The following is a 23,538-nucleotide window of genomic DNA, read 5'->3' as shown; positions in this document are numbered from 1 at the left end:
ACGCATCTGACGATTTTTTCTTCTGTCATTTAAATATGTCAATTATAAAACAACAATTTCATAAATGTTAAAGTTAAAGACATATTTCCGTGAAAGCTCAACAATAAGGTTTGAATCAAATTACCAATGTCTAAAAATGATGAATAGTTTATTCCAGTGTTTTTCAACCACTGTGAGATACAGTCTGGTGTGCCGTGGGAGATTATCTAATTTCACCTATTTGGGTTGAAAATATTTTTTGCAAACCAGTAATTATAGTCTGCAAATAATGTGTTGTTGTTGAGTGCCAATGCTGTCTCGAGCTCAGGAGAGTAACCGTGTAATAATCTTCCATATCTGCTAATTGCTTTGTAGATGTCGGTAACAACGGGAGGCAGCGTGCAGGTAAAAAGGTGTCTAATGCTTAAACCAAAAATAAAGAAAAGGCATTGGCACTTAGGGAAGGCTATGCAGAACGAAACTAAAACTGAACTGGCTACAAAGTAAACAAAAACAGAATGCTGGACGACAGCAAAGACTTACTGTGGAGCAAAGACGGCGTCCACAATGTACATCCGAACATGACATGAAAATCAACAATGCCCCCACAAAGAAGGATAAAAACAACTGAAATATTGTTGATTGCTAAAACAAAGTAGATGCAGGAAATATCGCTCAAAGGAAGACATGAAACTGCTACAGGAAAAAACAAAAAAAGAGAAAAAGCCAACAAAAGAGGAGCGCAAGACAAGAACTAAAACACTACACGCAGGAAAACAGCAAAAAACTCAAAATAAGTCAGGGCGTGATGTGACAGGTCGTGACAGTACACCTACTTTGAGACAAGAGCTATAGTGATGCATGGTTGGTTATGGTTTAAAGTCATATCAAACAATTGCGATGACAACTTTTTACTGTCAACTGAGTTTTGTTTTTTAATGATTTCTGCTGGTGATGTGCCTCCGGATTTTTTCAACGCAAAAAATGTGCCTTGGCTCAAAAAAGGTTGAAAAACACTGGTTTATTCTACCTGGAAATAGGCAAACCTAGCATACATTTCCCTCAACACGGGCATCAAAAGCTCACCTTTTGATGCCCCTCCTTGTTGTCCCGACTGGCGAAGACTAGCAATGCTACTGCTAGCGTCGCCATCGAAGCTAACTCGGCTACCGGCTCGTCTCAGCTCAAGCTCACCTGTGCTCCTGCGGTCGGCGGCTCGGCGGAGGACTTCGCCCCGTTCATCGACACGGTCGGAGGCTCGGCGGCGGCGGTGGAGGACGACCCAGTCATCGGAGAAGGCAGCGACTCAGCGGCGGTGAACGACGCGGCGGCTGCGGTGGACGGCGACCCAGACATCGGTGATTGCGGGGAACTGCACGAGATGGCGGGGGTCCACGCGACCTCTCCCCGGTCCCGGACGGCCGAGGACGCGGCATACACAGGATTTAGAGGCGCCTTTACACAAACATTTTCGTTATTCTCTTTCTCTTTGTCTTCAAAAAAGCCCGCCAAAAGGAAACCCAACCCATCCCCCAGCAACCCTACCTGGCCTCCTCCTCCCTCTCCCTCCCCTCCCCCTTTCTCTCCCTCCCCCTTCACCTGGAGGACGATCAATATGCCTCTCTCTCCTTGCTCTTCAACTGCAACAGCAATAGCAATAACCAACAATTTTTCTGGTCAGTACCACAACACAGCGGACTCTGATGCTCTTTTTGGTTCCAGTGGACTACACATCATCCACCTTAATGTGAACAGCCTCTCTGGAGCCAAACTCGACCAAATCAGAGAAATGTTCCTCAACACGAAGGTAAAAATCTTGTGTTTCTCTGAAACCAAATTTGATCAAAGTATTTCTGACTCAGAGATAGAAATACAAAACTTTTCGGTTATCAGAAAGGATAGGAATAAACACGGTGGGGGCGTTTGTATGTATATTCACCAGGATATTAAATACATAACTCGCACTGATCTTAACCACAATAACCTGGAATCTGTGTGGGCGGAAATCAAATTTAAAAATGCTAAGCCGGTACTAATAGGGACTGTTTATAGACCCCCTAATCAGAGTGATTTCTATGGGGCTTTGGAAGAATGCTTGGCGGGGACAGACAACATGGAGAAAATTATAACTGGGGATCTGAACACAGATATTCAACGCAAAGATGCGCCTGTCTTCAGATCCTTCAGCAAGTTTTGTAATCTGCATGGTCTTTCCCAGCTAATAGCGCTACCCACAAGGGTGTGTGATTCCACCCAATCAACCATAGATCTCATTCTCACTTCAGACCGGCCTAAAATAAAAAATAGTGGGGTCATGATCTGTGGTCTTAGCGACCACTATCTAACCTTCTGCACCCGTAAAATAGCTAAACCTAAAGCCAATGGCCACATAACAGCCCAATCCAGATCCCTCAAAAAATACTCCAATGACAATTTCAATTTAAAATTAGATGAGTGGGACTGGTCCCCTGTGCTCGCGAGCAACCTGGTCGATGTCGCTTGGGATCGCTTCAAAACGGCGTTCCTAAAGATACTAAATGACATGGCTCCCGTGAAAACAGTCAGGATCAAAGCCCGCTCGGAACCATGGATGAATCCGGACCTATTAGCTGCCATAAAAGACAGAGACAGGAAATACTCTGAATACCAAAAATGTAAAACAGAAGTAGATAAACAACCCAATAATATCAACCTCAAATTACTCCTTTCAACTCTCAAAAAGCAATGCAATAAATTAAGAAATAAGTCAACCAACCTGACTAAATCCTTAAAAAAAAATTACATTAACGACAAAATAGAGGAAAACACGAATAAGCCACGTGAGCTCTGGAAAATTCTCAACAACCAGCTTCCTGGTTGCAGCCAGAAACTTAAAACAAGACTCACCAACATCAGCATCAAGGAGGGTGACTCCCTCATTACAGACAAAATGGAGGTAGCTAGCAGACTTAACGCCTTTTTCACCAGCATAGCTGCAACTCTTGTCAACAAGCTGTCCCACCACTCTGGTCGCTTTGGTGTAGAACACATTAAAGCCTTCTACAGAAAGCTAGGAGTATCCAACAATGATTTCAAATTAGAAATGGTCACAGCTGATGAGGTGTTTAAAAAATTGAGCGCGCTCCACCCTAACAAGGCCACCGGCCTTGATAATATTCCCTCCAGATTCCTCAGGGACTCTGCCTCCATCATTGCCCCGATCATCACGCACATAATAAACCTATCAATTACACAAGGCCAAGTACCAAAAGATTTTAAGATAGCAAGAGTAACTCCCCTCTTTAAAAAAGGAAGCAAATTGGAACCTGGCAACTACCGACCTGTTTCTATTCTCAGCTCCATTTCGAAAGTAATGGAGAAAATAGTTTATGAACAGGTCGATAGTTACCTTGCCACTAATAAACTCATGTACAAATTCCAATCCGGCTTCAGAACTAACCACTCCACTGACACATGCCTTCTCTATCTGACCGACCACATCAAACATGAGGTGGACGCGGGCAAATACTGCGGCATGGTCATGCTGGACCTTCAGAAGGCCTTTGACACCGTTAACCACGCTATACTGTTGGATAAGCTCAGAGCAATCGGATTTAACAAAACCTCTTGGAGCTGGATGCAGTCTTACTTGGAGGGGAGGGAGCAGGTGGTAGAGGTGAACGGCACCGTGTCCCCCCCCCTCTCAGTGAGCTGTGGAGTCCCCCAAGGCAGTATATTGGGACCTTTACTGTTCCTAATATACATAAACGACATGTCATCGGCATGTGACTGTGAATTGTTTTTGTTTGCGGATGACTCTGCCCTGCTGGTATCCGACAAGGACACGTCACAGGTGGAGAAAATCCTCAGTGCTGAGCTCTGTAGAACATGCACCTGGCTCGCTGACAACAAGCTATCCATCCACTTGGGTAAAACAGAATCCATCCTGTTTGGGTCCCACATCAAACTTAAGAGAGTCAATCACTTCACCATAAAAGTAGGTGACAGTGTCATCACCAGGAAAGATGAGGTCACCTACCTAGGTTCCATTCTAGAGGCTAACCTTTCCTGTGATAAAATGGCAACCAAGGTAATCAAAAAGGTTAACCAACGAACGAGATTTCTCTACAGAATTTCCTCTCTGGTCAACAAAAGCACCTTGAGGATTCTGGCGGGAACTCTCGTTCAACCCTTTTTCGATTACGCATGCACCTCCTGGTACCCTAGCACCTCCAAAACCCTCAAATCTAAACTCCAAACATCTCAGAACAAGCTAGTCAGGTTACTTCTAGACCTCCACCCCAGATCCCACCTCACTCCTACCCACTTCTCTAAAGTGGGCTGGCTCAAGGTGGAGGACAGAGTTAAACAACTTGCACTGAGCCTAGTCTATAAAATCCGCTACACCTCCCTGATACCGAAGTACATGTCAAACTACTTCCTTAACGTAAATGACCGCCATAACCACAACACCAGGGGGTGCTCCACTAACCACGTTAAACCCAGATTCCGAACTAACAAAGGTCTTAACTCATTCTCTTTCTATGCCACATCAATGTGGAATGCGCTCCCAACAGGTATAAAAGAAAGGGCATCTCTATCCTCCTTCAAAACCGCAATAAAAGTTCACCTCCAGGCAGCTACAACCCTAAACTAACACCCTCCCCGGATTGCTAATAATCAAATGTAAACAATCAAATGCAGATTCTTTTTCTTATGCCTTCTGATCTCTCTCTCTCTCTCTCTCTCTCTCTCTCTCTCTATGTCCACTACTTGATGTCCATATCCCCCCCCCCCCCCACCCCACCCCCCCCTCCACACTCCTGATTGTAAATGATGTAAATAATTCAATGTGATTATCTTGTGTGATGACTGTATTATGATGATAGTATATATGATAGTATATATCTGTATCATGAATCAATTTAAGTGGACCCCGACTTAAACAAGTTGAAAAACTTATTCGGGTGTTACCATTTAGTGGTCAATTGTACGGAATATGTACTTCACTGTGCAACCTACTAATAAAAGTCTCAATCAATCAATCAATCTTTGACCATTCACACACAGCACCAATATTTTGGAACACGGATGAGGTGATAGAAGAAAAGTAAAAGAAAGACAAGTTATGTTCAAGTTTCACTTTTGCATCTCATTGTACATAACTGTGGTGCATTGAAGGATTCTCGATTAAAGTTAGAAACAGAGATGTCACTTGGTTTTAAAGGCAAGGCTTAGGATGGAGTAGGGGGCCCTTCAGGGCTATTGTGTATGGGGGCCCAGAATTTAGTGCTACGCCTCTGTACACGCTAGTAAACGCTCCACATAAGGTCATAAAGTCTTCTGTAAAGGCATTTAATAGCGAACTGAGAAGGATGACACCATGAAGGGAACGTGCCAGAGCTGTTTCAGACCAACGCTGGATCAGAGAATTGCTTAATCAGACTATAAATTATATTCTTCAGAGAAAGCTTTGCTGAAATTGAGATGCTCAACTAGCGTAATTAAGAGTTATATCCAAAGTGTAAACAAATATCTTGTAGTTACACAAGCCTATTAATTGGTTGAGGCTAGCATTAACCTAGCATAGCATCGCTTGGAGTTGAATACTCATTTAAGCCTGCTAAAAAGCTAAAATTATAAATTAAACCCTGAACGGGACAAACGGTAGAAAATGGATGGATGGAAAATGATAGTATTTGTTAATACAAGTAGTGAATCAAAATAACTTACCTACACTCAGCATTGTTTCGCTGCCGCTAAATGCTAAGAAGATAATACAATGAGACCTCTTTAAGTTTACTGCATTTAGCAATACTTTGCTTTTGCTCAGAGGATAATAAAACCAAATATCAAATAATATGAGGTAATAAAAGTATTGTTCCAGTTTTGTAAAAGCAATAGTTTTAAGATTAATTAAATTAATTTCAACTGTGCTTAGCATAGCATTGCTTGGAAGGAAATGCTAAAGTTGGTACGCTAACAGGTAAACACATTGACTTATTTATCAAAAATGATCATGTTGGAATGTAAAACGTGGAAATATAAGATAAGTTAGGATAAGATAGGGGTTGGTGTTGTAAAAAATAGTTATCCAAATCAAATAAATGCTAAAGAAAAGGAATATAACAAGTTGAGACAGGAAGATGCACTAGTAACATTAGTATTATTGCACATGCTATAATGGAGTATCTCACAACTAATGTTTGTATTACTTCCACTCAGGATCATGCATATTTTAAAGCCACGGAAAGAGAAAACAGGAGGTTTTTGATATGATTTTGCTCCCAACATTTCCTTTCAGTTCAGTGTAGATGTGCCGCATTAGCTCAGCAGTTGTGCAGTAAAGACTGCAGCAATGGCCGTACTGTAAAAAAAGGTTAGTGGTTTTAAACAAACAATTCTTTGTGCCCAGTTATTTAAACTGTGGCACCATCATTGGCTACATGGCCGGGGTGGTCTGGATAAGCCCAGCTGGAATGGTAGACAGCCGTCTTGGTCGCTGTAGGGATTTTTTAATTTTTATTTTTCCATTTTGCACACTTTGCGGCTTTGGGCTTCATTCTCACGCCTCGAAGCTTGTCGACCAACCGAGCTTTTTCCCACATGCTGTCATCTGCCTTTTCCGACATCTTATTGTCACAGGCTTGACATCAATTGAGCTCTAAAACGCCTCGCTGGAAATACAGAATTTTAGAAGCAGTCGACAATAAGTGACGATGGCCGTAATTAGATCATTTTCCCTGAATTAATTTTGGATTAGTCATGTCCTGAGCAACTGAGGCATTATAGAGTGCACTACTTTGCTGCCACCAGCAGAGGCGCCGTTGAGCTAGATTTCCATTTTAAAGAGTAAAAACAATGTGATATCATTTATGTCAAGTTGCGCCCAAGAAATGGCATTATTCCACTCAAAAAAACACTAGTCACAACTAGAGATGTCCGATGATATCGGCCTGCCGATATTATCGGCCGATAAATGCTTAAAATGTAATATCGGAAATTATCGGTAACGTTTTTTTTATTATCGGTATCAGTTGTTATTTATTTTATTTTATTTTGTATTAAATCAACATAAAAAACACAAGATACACTTACAATTAGTACACCAACCCAAAAAACCTCCCTCCCCCATTTAAACTCATTCACACAAAAGGGTTGTTTATGTCTGTTATTAATATTCTGGTTCCTGCATTATATATCAATATATAACAATACAGTCTGCAAGGGATACAGTCCGTAAGCACACATGATTGTGCGTGCTGCTGGTCCATTAATAGTACTAACCTTTAACAGTTAATTTTACTAATTTTCATTAATTACTAGTTTCTATGTAACTGTTTTTATATAATTTTTTACTTTCTTTTTTATTCAAGAAAATGTTTTTAATTTATTTATCTTATTTTATTTTATAATTTTTTTTAAAAAAGGACCTTATCTTCACCATACCTGGTTGTCCAAATTAGGCATAATAATGTGTTAATTCCACGACTGTATATATAGCAGTATCGGTTGATATTGGTATCGGTTGATATCGGTATCGGTAATTAAGAGTTGGACAATATCGGATATCGGCAAAAAGCCATTATCAGACATCCCTAGTCACAACATACAAAGATTATTGAAAAAAAAAAATAGAAGTGATCATTCAAATAAATCAAATAACTCTTTATCTAAACATTGACCAGGACTTTGGAGGACGTATTGAGTTGATTGGATGTAAGCAGTATAAGAAGGGAAAGTACAAACTAATTACTAACCAATCATTACCAAAACAAGATGTCAGAATTACATTTAGATTAATTCAAGAAAACAAGGGGGAGTACAAATAGTTAAGCATAGAGTGATGTACATTGAATTGGTTTTAGCATCTCTACAAAAATGTATCAAAGTGGCCACTCACATTCTTTCATTTTTCAATATGTAGCGCTCGTGGAAAAAGTTTGGACACCCATGAGTTAAACCATGAAGAGTACATCCGTCCAAAAATTCTGATCTAACATTTTAGAAGCACCAGAGGCATATTTTGATGGTTGGTCAGTCTTTAACCAGTTGGTCTGGACTAAAGTGTAGCACACAATTTAAAAAGTTTGTCTTGAATAGCGTAGGTGCTAACAATTCGATTCACATCCGAAAATGTGTTTCGATTCAAAATGTTTAACAATCAATTTTTTAAAATAAATTTTTAGGCCTTTACTCTCTGCGTGTGTACGTTGAAAGCCAAGATGAGTTTTTGTAATCTTTTTGAAAAAGTTTTATTATAAATTATAAAGCAAATACTATGTTGCAAGAATTGGTTTGAATCTACAATCGAATCAACACCCCAAGAATCGGATCGACTTGAATCGTGAGTTGTTCTAAGCATGGATGTAATCTGGAGAGGGGGGGGGGGGGGAGGAGGACATGTCCCCTGCACTTTCTCAACAAACAGTTTTTGTCCCCTACACTTTTTAACATCCAAAAATAATAAACACTATTGAATGGAGACAAGTCAAACACTAGTACCAGGCGGAAAACGGCCGCTCATGTGGAATCTTGTTCCACAAGCTCATTGATTAGCTTTCTGGGTCCCCCACCCCCACACCTTCAGTTCTGAAATCCAAATAAGATCCCTACTAAACAGCATTAAGACTATTAATTATTGATAACAGAACATTTGAGTCTTTGTTTATATTGCTACTGTGATGAGGGAGGGAAGACAATGTGTTTGCAAACTTAAGATAAAAGTATCAACTGTTGGTAAATTCATCTGCCTTAGTGTATTTTCTTGCTATCTCATCTTTTTGGTGTCCAATTTTGTATGTCAGCCTCATTTAGGTCTCCATAACACAACCATTTGGCTGACTGTGTTTGTTTCTTCCCTACTCAGCAGGATAAAGTTAGGATTGGGACATTTCTTTAAATGTCTAGCTGGCAATCAGCGTATAGTCAATCGGCAATATCAGCATGTCTCTTACTTGTTTGCACCCCTGAACTGTTTTGACTTGTTTGGCAGCTGTGTTGAAAGAAGCGGGTTACACACACACATACACACGCGCGCGCGCGCACGCACACACACACACACGCGCGCACACACACACACACACACACACAGACACACAAACCTGGCTCTCAGATGGAAGTTTTCAGCAAAATCATTGCCACACTTTAACTGGCAGGCAAAACAGCCTGCAGATTTTTCACATTACCTCACTCCCCTTCTGCCTGTAAGTCCTTCACACTAAAAGAAAACGTTTTAACGTGTGGGAAAAATGATGTACGACATTTGTATTCCCATCAGAGGGTTCTCGTTGACATGACATCTACCTTGTCCACAGTAGAATAAGAATAATACTCCATGACTAGGAGAGTTCCCACACTAAAACACACAATATGAGCTCATGGGAAGTTAACTATACTGTACTTAAATTTCGGGCACTGAAATTTTTACTTTGCACAACCCGCTCCACAAACAAACCATGTTAAAAATATATGCTTTGAATTTATTATGATCGAAACCACTAAAATTTTACAAAGTTTTTATTAAAATACATGACTTTTATTGACTGGCAGTGATAACAGGCACTAGTAAAATGCAAAACAAGAACAATTAAATGACACATCCTTTGCGGACAAGTTTATGTTTGCTAGATATTGAAGTCATTTGTAACGACCTGGTCGCATCGTGGTGCGAGGTGTTCTCCCAGGGATGCAGACGGCTTCGGACACAGCGTGCAGGTAGGAAAATGATTTATTTAAGCAAATAAATCATAGCAGGGAAAACACAAAGACGTGTACATAGCACAAAAGACAAAAACAAAGGGACTAGCGTGGGAGCTAGCAAGCAAAAATAATAAAGCATGAAAGCTAGCAGGAATCGAAGAAGTCGTATACTGTTGCATGAGAACAAACTGATCCGAGCAGCGGATCCTAACACATTTTCCTTTTTAACGCACTGACCAGACATGTTTGAGCTGTTTGTGTGCTGATCAGTTAGGATGTCTTTAATTTAAAAAAAAAACATGTGACCAATACAGTTGCTGTAACGGTTGACCGCGAAGGCGCCAAACTGTTTTTATCAGAAAGCGCTTCTTTAAGCTGACGAGTGACAGTTTGTACTAAATAAAATCGGAGGAGTGACATGATGATCAGTTTTCGTCACCATCATCGATTGAAGTGGAACTAAGAAATAGGAAAAATTCTGAAGTGTGGGATTATTTTGATCTCACAGCGCTAAGAGAAACGTTCTTCTTTTCTTGTGTACAATTTGGCTCATAGACCAGAGTTGTGCATTTCATATTCCTTTAGGCGCAACTATTCGTTAAAAAAATACAGCTTGTGAGTGTCCCATACATTCACTGAGTTATTTTCCCATCACTACTGTTCAGCCACTAATTTGGGCAACAGTTTGAATCAATAGTTTAATAGGAAGTAAGGCGAATAGTACAAATCTGTTCCGGGCTACCAACGCCATAAAAGATTCAGAAATACACTATGTTGCCGAAAGTATTTGGCCACCTGCCTTGACTCACATATGAACTTGAAGTGCCATCCCATTCCTAACCCAAAGGGTTCAATATGATGTCGGTCCACCTTTTGCAGCAATTACAGCTTCAACTCTTCTGGGAAGGCTGTCCACAAGGTTGCGGAGTGTGTTTATAGGAATTTACGACCATTCTTTCAAAAGCGCATTGGTGAGGTCACACACTGATGTTGGTCGAGAAGACCTGGCTCTCAGTCTCCGTTCTAATTCATCCCAAAGGTGTTCTGTCGGGTTCAGGTCAGGGCTCTGAGCAGGCCAGTCAAGTTCATCCACACCAGACTCTGTCATCCATGTCTTTATGGACCTTGCTTTGTGCACTGGTGCACAGTCATGTTTGAAGAGGAAGGGGCCCGCTCCAAACTGTTCCCAAAAGGTTGGGAGCATGGAATTGTCCACAATGTTTTTGTATCCTGGAGCATTTCACTGGAACTAACGGGTGAAGACCAACTCCTGAAAAACAACCCCACACCATAATTCCTCCTCCACCAAAGCTCACACTCAGCAAAATGCAGTCCGAAATGTACCGTTCTCCTGGAAACCTCCAAACCCAGACTCGTCCATCAGATTGCCAGATGGAAAAGCGTGATTCATCACTCCAGAGAACGCGTCTCCACTGCTCTAAAGTCCAGTGGCGACGTGCTTTACACCACTGCATCCCACGCTTTGCATTGGACTTGGTGATGTATGCCTTAGATGCAGCTGCTCGGCCATTGAAACCCATTCCATGAAGCTCTCTGCATACTGTACGTGGGCTAATTGGAGGGTCACATGAAGTTTGGAGCTCTGTAGCAACTGACTGTGCAGAAAGTCTGCGACCTCTTTGCACTATGCGCTTCAGCATCCGCTGACCCCTCTCTGTCAGTTTATCCATTTTCTTATAATAAAGCCGACAGTTGACTTTGGAATATTCAGGAGCGAGGAAATTTCACAACTGGATTTGTTGCACAGGTGGCCTCCTATGACAGTTCTATGCTGGAAATCATGACGCTCCTGAGAGCGGCCCATTCTTTCACAAATGTTTGGAGAAACAGTCTCCATGCCTAGGTGCTTGATTGTATACACCTGTGGCCGGGCCAAGTGATTAGGACACCTGATTATGATCATTTTGTTGGGTGGCCAAATATTTTTGGCAATATAGTATAGTACAAGCAATATGTACAGGAGGTCAAAGTTTTTAATATTGTACATGACTATACATGAATTACAAGCTTTTTTAAATGCTTCCGAATTGTGTCTTTGACTTTAGAGGTAAACAATTGAACCAATTACAGTGGGACCTCGATTCAGGAACCCCTCAGTGTAGAAAGTTTCCGAAATGCAGGGCGATAAAAAATATGCTTTTGACAAGACCGTGTTTTTTTTCCCTTGAAAAAATCTACAGTTTGGGCTCTAGAGATGCAGACAGTAGGTAAACCAACAGGCCAAACGACTTCTCTGCATGGGAGTCAGAGCTGTTCTTCCTGTCACTCACACACATTACTGACCTGGGCCTGAGACCCACTCAAAAAAAAGTAGCCAAAAAACTTGGGCAAGTTAGAAAACTGCAGAAGAGGAGTTATGTTGACAATTAAAGATAATGTTCAATAACAAAGCAGAGATGTGAAAACAAGCAGTTAAGCAACAACAAAAAAGGCATGATTATTGCATCATGAAAAAGCATGATAATGTAACAGTTCCGCATGATATCATCTCGTAAAAGAGGTGCTAAAAGCTTTTGTTCCTTTCGCTCTCGAGTGACTTGTCAGCTGTGGGCGACCACACATGAAATTCCCCGGGTCACCCCAGGAAACCTATTATTCATTCTGAGGGGAAAAAGTTGCAGTTTGATGGTTGGCGATGATGTAACTTTGAGTTGATCTTGGCCTCAATCACTTAGTTTGCACATTCTACTCCCACCTTTGAATACCCCAGACCACTAAATTTAAATTTTTGAAAACGAGTGCACTCCAGATAAAATAATAGTCATGCGCACGTCCTTTCCCCAGTGGTGTTTGAACAGGTGAGTGAAACTGCAAGCTAGGCCTCGGTCCCACGACGGCAGCCACCTCAGACAATCAAAGTGATCCAAGCAAAACAAGAGGCATTGTGAAATCACCAGTCTTTACCCACACCCTGGCGTCAAATAAATAGTCACACATGACATTTTTATGTGGCTTTTTTGCTGCAGAAAAAAGACAAAACATTCCCAAGACTTTGTATTTGCTTTTTTTGGGGTATCTTTTGGTGTAATGGAACAATCCTAATCCTTCTACGTGTGCTGCAGCATGTTAAACATTGTTTATCTTCTAAGGTCTTGTCCTCTTTCTCAGCTCAGTCAGCATTACAGGAAAAGTCTTGATGTGGGGGAGCAAATGTATCAGAACAAGAGGGAGAAAATGCTGACAAAGAACATTGGCCACCATTTGTTTCTGCGCAGAAGCAGACGCCAGAGTTTATGGAGTCTTTGTTATTGTGGAAGCCCTCTTTGTATTTGGGACCAGATATTTTCCGCATGTGTGGTCTGCAGGGGTAATTGTAAAACTCATTGATAACATATTTCAATTAGGCTTATTTGTATCTGTCATGTGACTTGTGGTTCTCAGTTACAGTGGAGCCTCGTTTTATGAACTTAACTGGTTCTTGAACAGGGTTAGTAAATCAAAAAAGTGGATATATTAAAACAGATTTCTCCATTAAAAATGTAAACATGAGTAATGGGTTCCAGCCTCACTAATTCTGAGGTGTCAAGGTTGGCAAGTATGAAACTCATCTGGTTCAAGTAAGCAGGCTTGTTGAGAGTTATACCAAGGATATTTATATTAGGGGAAATCAGAGTTACCCACCCATTCTGAAGTTGTATGTATCGTTGTAGCGACTATCTTTTCAAACAAGGTGCAGCACTAATCTCCCCAAGCACAAGTTTCTTCTTCTTCACCTTCTTCCTGACTCGTCCATTTCTTTTTTTTTCGTTCGGTTCTCGTAGACACGGCAATGTCAGGCCGGCAGTCGTTCTGTCTTTGCTCGAAACCCCAGATAAAAGCACCTCCTGCTGACTTGTGATTGGTCAGACCCTGCCGAGCTCAAGCACATGGCTACTTTTAATAAGATTTGCAAATGTTTAAGGGGGCGTGCCGAGCCATGCACACGTCTGCCACCGATTCCAAGGAGATTGCGATGTGACAAAGAAATGTGCTTGGATTTGTGCGTGCGAACACTTTAATACATCAGAGTTTTTACTTGTTCTGGATTTGAACGCATGTCCATTTTTAGTAGGAAAGCCACACAACTGTTGTTACATGAGGGCCCTTACAATGATTAGGAATACAAAATAAATCTACTTTACTGGTCGGTTAATTGTTTTGGCGTGCAGCAGAAGAGAGGGAGAGGAAGGCAGCGTTGACAACGCTGTAGATAATTCTTGACTGTTTCAAACTACACATCGCTTTTCCATTGCTTTCTTTGAACTCCTGTTCAGCTAGCAAAACTAGAAAAATGCTGCAAAAATGGCTAAAAACACATAAAAACCATACCACTAACACACCAAAGCATATTTTTATTCGTTCTGTGGTTTGTAAATCAAAAAGTTTGTGCAATGAGAGGTTCGTAAATCAAGGTTCCATTGTATTTTCTGTCCCCCCGAAGGGACAGATATTTTTTCACACACCCCCTGAATTAAAATACGATCCAGAACCTGATGATAAGTTGCTGGCACCAACATTCTGCATTAAATCACCTGATTTTTAAAATACCGTCATGGTGAAGCCATATGTACTGTATGCTTCGTCGCATTTGCTAGTCTTTTTTTCCGATTATCGTCATTTATTTTCCTTCCCTCTGACGCCTCCTCCGTTTTTCTTTTCATTCCTCTGAGAAAGTTCTCTATATCGCTTCCTCCATCAGTTCCGTACACCAACGTTCCTCTATACTTCTTCTTCTGGGTTGAACAGGCAGCCGTCGATTGGTTTGAGCACTGCTGCCCCCTAGCTGCAGGCTTGTGTATTGTTCAAGCATTAGTGAAGATACTAACACTAAAAGTCCTCCTCCAAACTTCTTTAAAGGTTTTAAAAGGATGTTCTGCAGTTTTTGCAGCAACAAAATTATTTAGTCACCTAAATATTATAGTGAGCGGTGCTAAATGTTCCAGAATGATTCTAACTTGACAGGGCCAAGACCTATTAAGCCCTGACAGTGTCCCTTTAGAAGCATTAAAAGTTTTGTTTGACAGCACTCACTGGATGGACCAATAGGTTGTGTTCACCAGACGAAACGTCCGGCTCTTTAACTATGCAAGGTTTGAAATGGTGGGCCAGCGAGAGTCTGCTGTCATATTGTTCTAAGCAGGATTTTGCCTCTCTCGAAGAAAAATGCCCTATGCTTGTGTTGCTTTAGGCTGCTGGAACCGTTCAAATTGCGAAAAGGCTAAAAAAAATGTCATCAGGGATCCTGGAGAGGTAATCAAGAAGGGCAAAAAAGTGCAATATTTTTACAAAAGAAGACGAGAAATGTGTCACACGCTCCAGTCCAAGGGAGCAGAGTCGAATAATGCATGAGTTTGCAGTGATCACTTTATTAAAGGTTTGTTTGCGATGAGGTGGCGACTTGTCCAGGGTGTACCCCGCCTTCCGCCCGATTGTAGCTGAGATAGGCTCCAGCACCCCCTGCAACCCCGAAAGGGATAAGCGGTAGAAAATGGATGGATGGATGGATGGATGGATGGATGGATGGATGGATGGATGTTTGATAGACTTTTAACGTTTAATATTGCCCATTTGATATTATTAGGATTTTATCTTGTTTCGGAGTTCTTAAAACACATTTTTGCCACTAGTGTTTCGCAAAGCACCAAATGGGTCAGTCTAAATAAAATAAAACAAATGTGAGCGAAACGTTTTGACCAAAGGCAGCAATGGTATAGGAAGATTTCTGGACATACAAAATGTTGACATCTATAGCTATATTTTTATAAAGACGGGGAAAAACACACATACTCGTATCGGCGCGTGCAACAACACCAAGACAACAAACACAGATGTAGACATGAAGTTAAATCATTAAAATGGGAACTCAGCCGAGCAAAAATGATTGCATATTTATCCGGGAGAGTCTTGCTACTAATTTCATTGACCCAGCCACACACAAAGAAGTTGTAGACCTCCATGCTTTTCCAAGTTTCCATCTGTTTTTTTATGTAGAATGATGTCTGGAGCACCGGAGAGTTCGACATGTCTGGAAATGTGACCAAAGGATAATCCTTGATATCACTCAACAAGTTATTTTTTTTTAAATAACGCATAGGAATAGATTCCATTGAATAGTTAGATTTTTTTCTTGTATCTGCTTTTAGTGGTAAGATCTAGGCCCCTTGCGTACTCAGAACGTCGAACTCTGTTTGCTGCACAGTAGCCATATTGGTTTGGTGGCCCACCACTTTGTTTACTTCTGTTCAAAAGCCACGTGAGTTGATACAACCTATACTCTGGGAAAGTCCAAAAACCAAGTCCAAAGTTAAAATAATTGTAGATTCATAGGCCCAGGGAAATCATTTTTCTGTCATTTCTGAACAACTATTCGGAGATCCTCAATGGTGCCGACACTTTGCTAAGGTCTGGGGCAAGACCTACACTCAGAAGACAAGAAAACGATTAGGATGTTTGGGAACAAGCTATGAACCACCAAACCTCAAGCCTGCCATGACCTGGAAGCTGCTGCAAAACCACTGTCATTCTCTACAATTATTTAAGTAATTTACATCACTAATAAGTTGGTGCAGACCAACTTTAGGTCGTTGTTGTTCCTTAAAGTCCAATAGGGGTCCTAGCAGATTTCAAATTGTTGCTGATAAATCATGAAAATGTGTTCCACCTAACCTACACTAACATCAAAGCAATAGACTTGTAACAGGACCTTTCATACATACTTAAAGTTAGGGAACATCCATGATAGATGCACCAATGAGATAGAGGTAGATAGATGACAAAAAATTAATTTGAGCACTGTGGGAAAACAGTGTTGTTGACCTTCTGCCACTTCATAAATAGAAACAGCAAAACACTCGTTAGCAAGTTCCTGTGTAATATTGTTACATCAGTCTTTCGGCACCTAAAATAACATTCTGTCTCCCTTGAACTGTATACCGAGTAGGCGTCATCTTTTGAATGGGCCTTCAGTTTCAACCGCAGTCCATTAGCTCATTTCCCATGTGTCATCTTGCTTTTAACTGCTGACTCTTCACATTTGTGCCGGAAGACGCCTTCTGTATTGCTTAGACTGTTGGTCCTATGACCAATTAGCAAACAACACACACCAACACAAATACTTGGCTTGCTCCATATGTTGCTTCTTTCTTCATTTATAGACCAGTTTTATGGCCTTCTCCTGGGAGACAGGCTCTTATAATATCAGCCTCCTGGCACCCATTCACGGCATGAGCATGGTTCCAAATCACACACGCTCGCCACTAATGAATTGCGCTGACTAATCATTTTGCATTATCTTTTTCTTTTTTCTTCTGAGTGTTCATGATAGTCTCAATTAATGTTCATAACAAAGTACCATTCATGGCAACATACTCTAATTCAGTGGCTCTTAACCTTTTTGACCTTGGGGGCCAACTTTTCAACCACAGAGGTGTCTGGGGCCCACTCAAATGTTAAAACTGAGTTAGTAATCTTACTCTTGATTTTATTCGTACTTAAAGATTATATCTAACCAACTTTGACTTACTCAGTGGCCTAGTGGTTAGAGTGTCCGCCCTGAGATTGGTAGGTTGTGAGTTCAAACCCCGGCCGAGTCATACCAAAGACTATAAAATGGGACCCATTACCTCCCTGCTTGGCACTCAGCATCAAGGGTTGGAATTGGGGATACTAACCAAACATGTTGCATGCTCATAAATAACTGACGTAAAATACATTAATATACAATGATGTTGTGCTAAATTAAATAAACTTAATTAATAATGACATTTTTTCTTAACTAAACTGTGAATAAAATTAAATTGCAAATGAAAATACAGCTTCACCATTTTAGTCATAATTTTCGCGCTAAAGAAACTTCTCTATGACTTTAGCTATATTGTCTGATATTGTCTTTACTGCCACAAGTGGTGGAAAAGTGTATCACAACTGAGTACCGCTCTAACCCATACAAACCACAACTGAGAAACAGATATTTTTCAGGCGGCCCCGGCCCTTTGGTTAAGAAACACTGCGGTAAATAAATATGATTAGTAAGATTATAGCATTTTAGCTAGCTCTACAGAAAGCTGTCCAACTATAATACGTTGACAAATGTTCATAATAATTATATTTCTAATAATGAAACATTACATTTTTACAAATTCAGTTTTTCAATCTAATTACCCCAACAATAGCTCTTGAAAGAACGCTAACCCCTTAGCAATGTCAGCTACAGGACATTCAGTAAAAGCTACAAGCTAATTCCAACCATGCGAATAATACAAACAAGGAACTTTTTACCAGCATTGTGCTATTTTTATTGCGTAGTTATCGGTTGAGTTTTATGCTTAAAGAATGGTTGCATTTTGTTTCAAATGCCTGTTCCAGTAAAGTTGGTGTGACCTAACAAAAGACTGAATGTGTAATTAAGTTTTTTTGTTTTCGTGTCTCAGGTCCGGCAGTGTGAAGAATCACTGGGATGAAATCTACTACTTTGTGGAAAATTTAGCAGAGAAGTTCAAAAGGTAAGCACGTTTTCTTTGCTGACAAGAAACTGCCAGTGAGATTTGGTTAAAACAAATTCACATTGTAGAAAAGGTTGTATTGTCACCAAAACAAGTTTTAGCTACAAATAAATACAAACACACTTTTATTGTTTTTGTGTGTTTTACAGGTTTTTATTTTCAACTTTTTTTTTTTACGGATTCACCTTTTACGGTTTTGTTTCTTTTTTTCTCGGTTTCAAAATAATGGCAGTGTTTTAGCATGGGGGGGCGGGTGCCTGTGGGCGGGGCTTATAACAAGTTTACCCAGAAGTAGTTTTACTAGACTTGGGCTTGCAGGTAAAACGCCGTGGAAAATGAGGACAGAGGGCGTCAAAATCAAGTTGAAAAAAAAATTCTAAATATGAAATTGTGAAGCAAAAGTTGTGTTTTACATTTATCTTGAGTAGGCCTATGTGTGTTGCTGTCGGCAGATTTATTTCCTGCTCAGAGAGAGAAATCTTGTAATTTTTAAGACATAATATAGTGATATTATTTTTAGTAATATATAGTAATATAGTTTGTTTTATTACTTTTTGACGACTTACCTAATTGGTAAAGCACTCTGGTCAACTTTGTTACTTACAAAATTGGTTTCATATATGCAGTAGATTTCAGCACTAAGAGGTTGTTTACATTGCACTACACACCTGTTTACTGCACACAGATCTGATTTTTTGCCAAAGTGCTTCAAATCAGATCTTTTGGCATAAGATTCAGGCCACATCAGAAGGTAGTCTGAATCCGATTGGAATTTGGCCTTTTCAAATGTGACTTCAGTGTGCGGCGACCTGAATGCGACCCGTATGTGACCTTTTCGTCAGCTTAGGGCGAGCTACGTCACTCATGTGCTCCGAGAAAGACCTGTCCGCTACCTCAATAGTCCTATGTGCCAAAAGAACCAGATAAGACTCCTTCTTCAGCTTGACGGCATCCCTCACCGCCGGTGTCCACCCAAGGGGTTCTAGGATTACCGCCATGACAGGCACCAACTACCTTGCGGCCACAGCCATCAGCCGCCTCGACAATAGAGGTGCGGCACATGGTCCACTCGGATTTAATGTCCAGCACCTCCCTCGTGACATGTTCAAAGTTCTTCCGGAGGTGGGAATTGAAACTCTCTCTGACAGGAGACTCTGCCAGACGTTCCCAGCAAACCCTCACAATGCGTTTGGGCCTGCCAGGTCTGTCCGGCATCCTCCCCCACCATCGCAGTCAACTCACGACCAGGTGGTGATCGGTAGAAAGCTCCGCTCCTCTCTTCACCCGAGTGTCCAAAACATGAGGCCGCAAATCCGATGACACAACTACAAAGTCGATCATGGAACTGCGGCCTAGGGTGTCCTGGTGCCAAGTGCACATATGGACACCCTTATTTTTGAACATGGTGTTCGTTATGGACAATCTTTGACGGGCACAAAAGTCCAATAACAAAACACCACTCGGGTTCAGATCCGGGCAGCCATTCTTCCCAATCACGCCTCTCCAGGTTTCACTGTCGTTGCCAACATGAGCGTTGATGTCCCCCAGTAGAACGAGGGAATCACTCGGGGGAGCACTCTCAAGTACTCCCTCGAGTAAATCCAAATAGAGTGGGTACTCTGAGCTGCCGTTTGGCACGTAAGCGCAAACCACAGTCAGGACCCGTCCCCCCACCCGAAGGCGGAGGGAAGCTACCCTCTCGTCCACCGGGTTGAACTCCAACATGCAGGCTCTGAGCCGGGGGGCAACAAGAATTGCCACCCCAGCCCGTCGCCTCTCACTGCTGGCAACGCCAGAGTGGAAGAGAGTCCAGCCCCTCTCAAGAGAACTGGTTCCAGAGCCCTTGCTGTACGTCAAAGTGAGTCTTCGAGCTGCTCTTTGTCTGATCCCTCACCTAGGACCAGTCTGTCTTGGGAGACCCTACCAGGGGGCATAAAGCCCCCGGACAACATAGCTCCTAGGATCATTGGGACACGCAAACTCCTCTACCACGGTAAGGTGGCAGCTCAGAGAGGGGTGATCATGTATGCAGTAAACCCGCCACCCACAAGGGGAAACAGCGAAACATATATGTCACAGTGACGCAGCAGTAGGGTGAGTAGAAGAAGTCTACTCATTCAGCCCTGGGAAAGAATCTAAATTAATGGCAAAAATCGGACTTTTAACAACGACTGGACAACAAAATATGAATGTTTTGCCCCGAGCAAGTGCTCCAGTCATTGTTTTCTGGCGGACCTTTTAAGCGACGGACACATTGATGCAGACAATCAGCAACAATGGTAGAAATCTCAGCGTGTAAACCTCATCACCAAACTCGGTCAAACATTTGTAAGTAGATGTAATTTGTGCATAAAGATATTTATTTTGTTTTGTTTTGAAATTGCTGACTCCGTGATGTCTTTTGTTTTCGTGGTCGTGTTTTTTTTGCCTGAAAGTAACAATCAACCCTCTAACAAATGTAGTGCTAAATTTGACCATTAGAGGGCGACAACGCTAATTGTGATAAGTCACACACAATGTATAGTATAAATGATAAATGGGTTATACTTGTATAGCGCTTTTCTACCTTCAAGGTACTCAAAGCGCTTTGACAGTATTTCCACATTCACCCATTCACACACACATTCACACACTGATGGCGGGAGCTGCCATGCAAGGCGCTAACCAGCAGCCATCAGGAGCAAGGGTGAAGTGTCTTGCCCAAGGACACAACGGACGTGACTAGGATGGTAGAAGGTGGGGATTGAACCCCAGTACCAGCAACCGTCCGATTGCTGGCACGGCCACTCTACCAACTTCGCCACGCCATGTGAATGTTGTGTAATTTCTATGTGTTTATTGTGTGAATATCCATATTAACACTTAACCTTCTATTTTTATTTATGTAAAATACACAATGAGTAATACACATTTGTAATGTTAATGTTATGTTTATATTTTCAGTCTAACAAACCTAAATGAAGGAAGAAGTGCAAAGAAATAAAATTAAGGAAGGAAAATAATTCAAAAGAAGTAACATCGATCCTCAACATATTGTTAACTAACTGCACACGCTGGAAACGAGTAGCGAGGGTGGAATAATGGATTTATTGACAGTGCAGTGTGAAAGCTGATGTGTTTACTTTGCAATTAAGTGAACGCAGTCTCGAAGTAATATATCCTGCGGAGATACTTTCTGACGAAACATCCACACCTCGGGCTCTTAAAACTGTGGCCCTCTTCATTATGTAGTTGAATAGCCCTGTTCTACAGTGTTTTACCTGCGAGCCCAAGATGAATAAAACTCAGTTTGGGTAAAACAGCCCTGCACGGAAAACACCGCCATTAATTTGAAATGGTAAAAAAAAGAAACGAAACCGTAAAAAAGAGAAGGGAATGTGGAAAAAAAAGTTGAATATGAAAACCTCTGAAACACACAAAAGCAATAAAAGTGTACATAAATATGAATATTGGCATCGAAAACATGTCATGATACAAAAAAATATCTACTAAAAATATTGTTGTATTTTATCAACGTTTGTATTTATTTGTTGCCAAAACTTGTTTCCGTGCCAATAGAACTTTTTCTACAATGTCAATCTTTTTCCCAATACCAAATCTTACTGGAAGTGTTTTGGCTCCATATTTTTCAAGCTGAAAGGAATATTTCCTGTGAGATTCCAACAGTTGAAAGGCAAAGTATAAAGTAGAAAAAGTATTATTTTTTATAACTAAAACCTCAAGTCATGTCTTTCATCCGCACTGGACTTCCTGGAGCCCCACAACAAAGATCTCCAAAGAGAAACTTAAATAGCAGTGCAATAAAACTAAATGTGTCCCTTGGACTACTACATCCCAGCATATGTTAAAACACTTAGCACGATGATGTATCAATAATCATTTATGACTGTGGCCCTCAATGGTCTGTCTTTGTATGAAAGGAAAGCAATCATGTTATACACAAAATGCCTGAATCAGTTCCTTTCCTTTTTTGACCCTGAAATAAAAAAATGTCAAAATGCCAAACAGAAGGTAACAACTTAATAACAAGTTAAATGTTTTATTTTAATAATCAAATGACGGCAGTCATTTTCATTACATTTTTTTTCTAATATAAGTGATTTGGCCCACTTATATGAATATAACAATTATAATCTTGTTTTTCATGAGCTGTGTGCTATAGTGTTTTATATCTAGGTGGGGGTCCAGTTTTGGAAGTAATGTGTACTCCTTTCAGAGATCACATTTAGTTCCGCTTAATATATCTTTTTATTAGCATTTCTGTAACCTGGTAACAGCATTCCATGATTACTATTCATATGACAAATTAACATTCTTAACAAAAGACAGTATAATAAGCACATCTGTTTGGGGAGTCATAGTGTAATAATATTAAAGTACCAATGATTGTCACACACACACACACACACGAGGTGTGGTGAAATTTGTCCTCTGCATTTGACCCATCCCCTTGTTCACCCCTTGGGAGGTGAGGGGAGCAGTGGGCAGCAGCGGAATCATTTTGGTGATTTAACCCCCAATTCCAACCCTTGATACTGAGTGCCAAAAGGGAGGTAATGGGTCCCATTTTTATAGTCTTTGGTATGACTGGGCTGGGGTTTGAACTCACAACCTACCGATCTCAGGGCAGACACTCTAACCAATAGGCCACAGTTGGTTTAAGCCTGGATTGTACGGCAGACAATGACCAGTTTTGCTAGATAGAAGTTTTTTTTAACTTTGTTTTCACTATGTTTTTGTTGTAGTTACGGCCGACAAACATTTTGCTCAATAAAGTGATGGATGGAATTCCTGCCCTCTTGAAAGCGTCTCTGCAGATGTAATAATTTAACAGTGTTGACGAACATTGTTTTCTCTGTTGTGGCCGCTTGCCACCACCTGTTACTCACAGTTGTGTTGCAAAATCATACAGAACAAATTATCTGTTTATTTTGTTTATAGTTCAGATTTGATTTGATATAAAGTTCCAACGATAGTCACACGCACACAGGTGTGGTGAAATTATCCTCTGCATTTGACCCATCCCCACGTTCACCCCCTGGGAGGTGAGGGGAGCAGTGAGCAGCAGCGGTGGCAGCGCCCGGGAATCATTTTGGTGATTTAACCCCCAATTCCAACCCTTGATGCTGAGTGCCAAGCAGGGAGGCAATGGGTCCCATTTGTATAGTCTTTGGTATGACTCGGCCGGGGTTTGAACTCACAACCTTCCAGTCTCAGGGCGGACACTCTAACCACAAGGCCACTGAGCAGGTGTGTGCAGCATAGATTTGCTTTGCGCACCTTAGAAGGAACGTTAGACGTAAACCACAAAAAATCTAATATACCGTATTTTTCGGAGTATAAGTCGCTCCGGAGTATAAGTCGCACCGGCCGAAAA

General features: G+C 41.1%; 1 protein-coding gene across 1 annotated transcript in view; it reads left to right on the top strand.

Annotated features, from left to right (window-relative positions):
* Positions 1 to 23,538, top strand: part of LOC133654956 (anthrax toxin receptor 1-like) — a 77,614-nt gene that overhangs the window by 10,440 nt on the left and 43,636 nt on the right. The window contains exon 2 of the mRNA XM_062054831.1: positions 18,090 to 18,161. Coding sequence (XP_061910815.1) covers positions 18,090 to 18,161 — 72 coding nt within the window. The remainder of the gene's footprint in view (positions 1 to 18,089; positions 18,162 to 23,538) is intronic.

The sequence above is a fragment of the Entelurus aequoreus genome, linkage group LG08, assembly GCF_033978785.1.
Source record: "Entelurus aequoreus isolate RoL-2023_Sb linkage group LG08, RoL_Eaeq_v1.1, whole genome shotgun sequence".
In the NCBI taxonomy this organism is placed as follows: Eukaryota; Metazoa; Chordata; class Actinopteri; order Syngnathiformes; family Syngnathidae; genus Entelurus; species Entelurus aequoreus.
The sequence above is the reverse complement of the archived record's forward strand: the minus strand, read 5'-3'. Positions and strand labels throughout refer to the sequence as shown.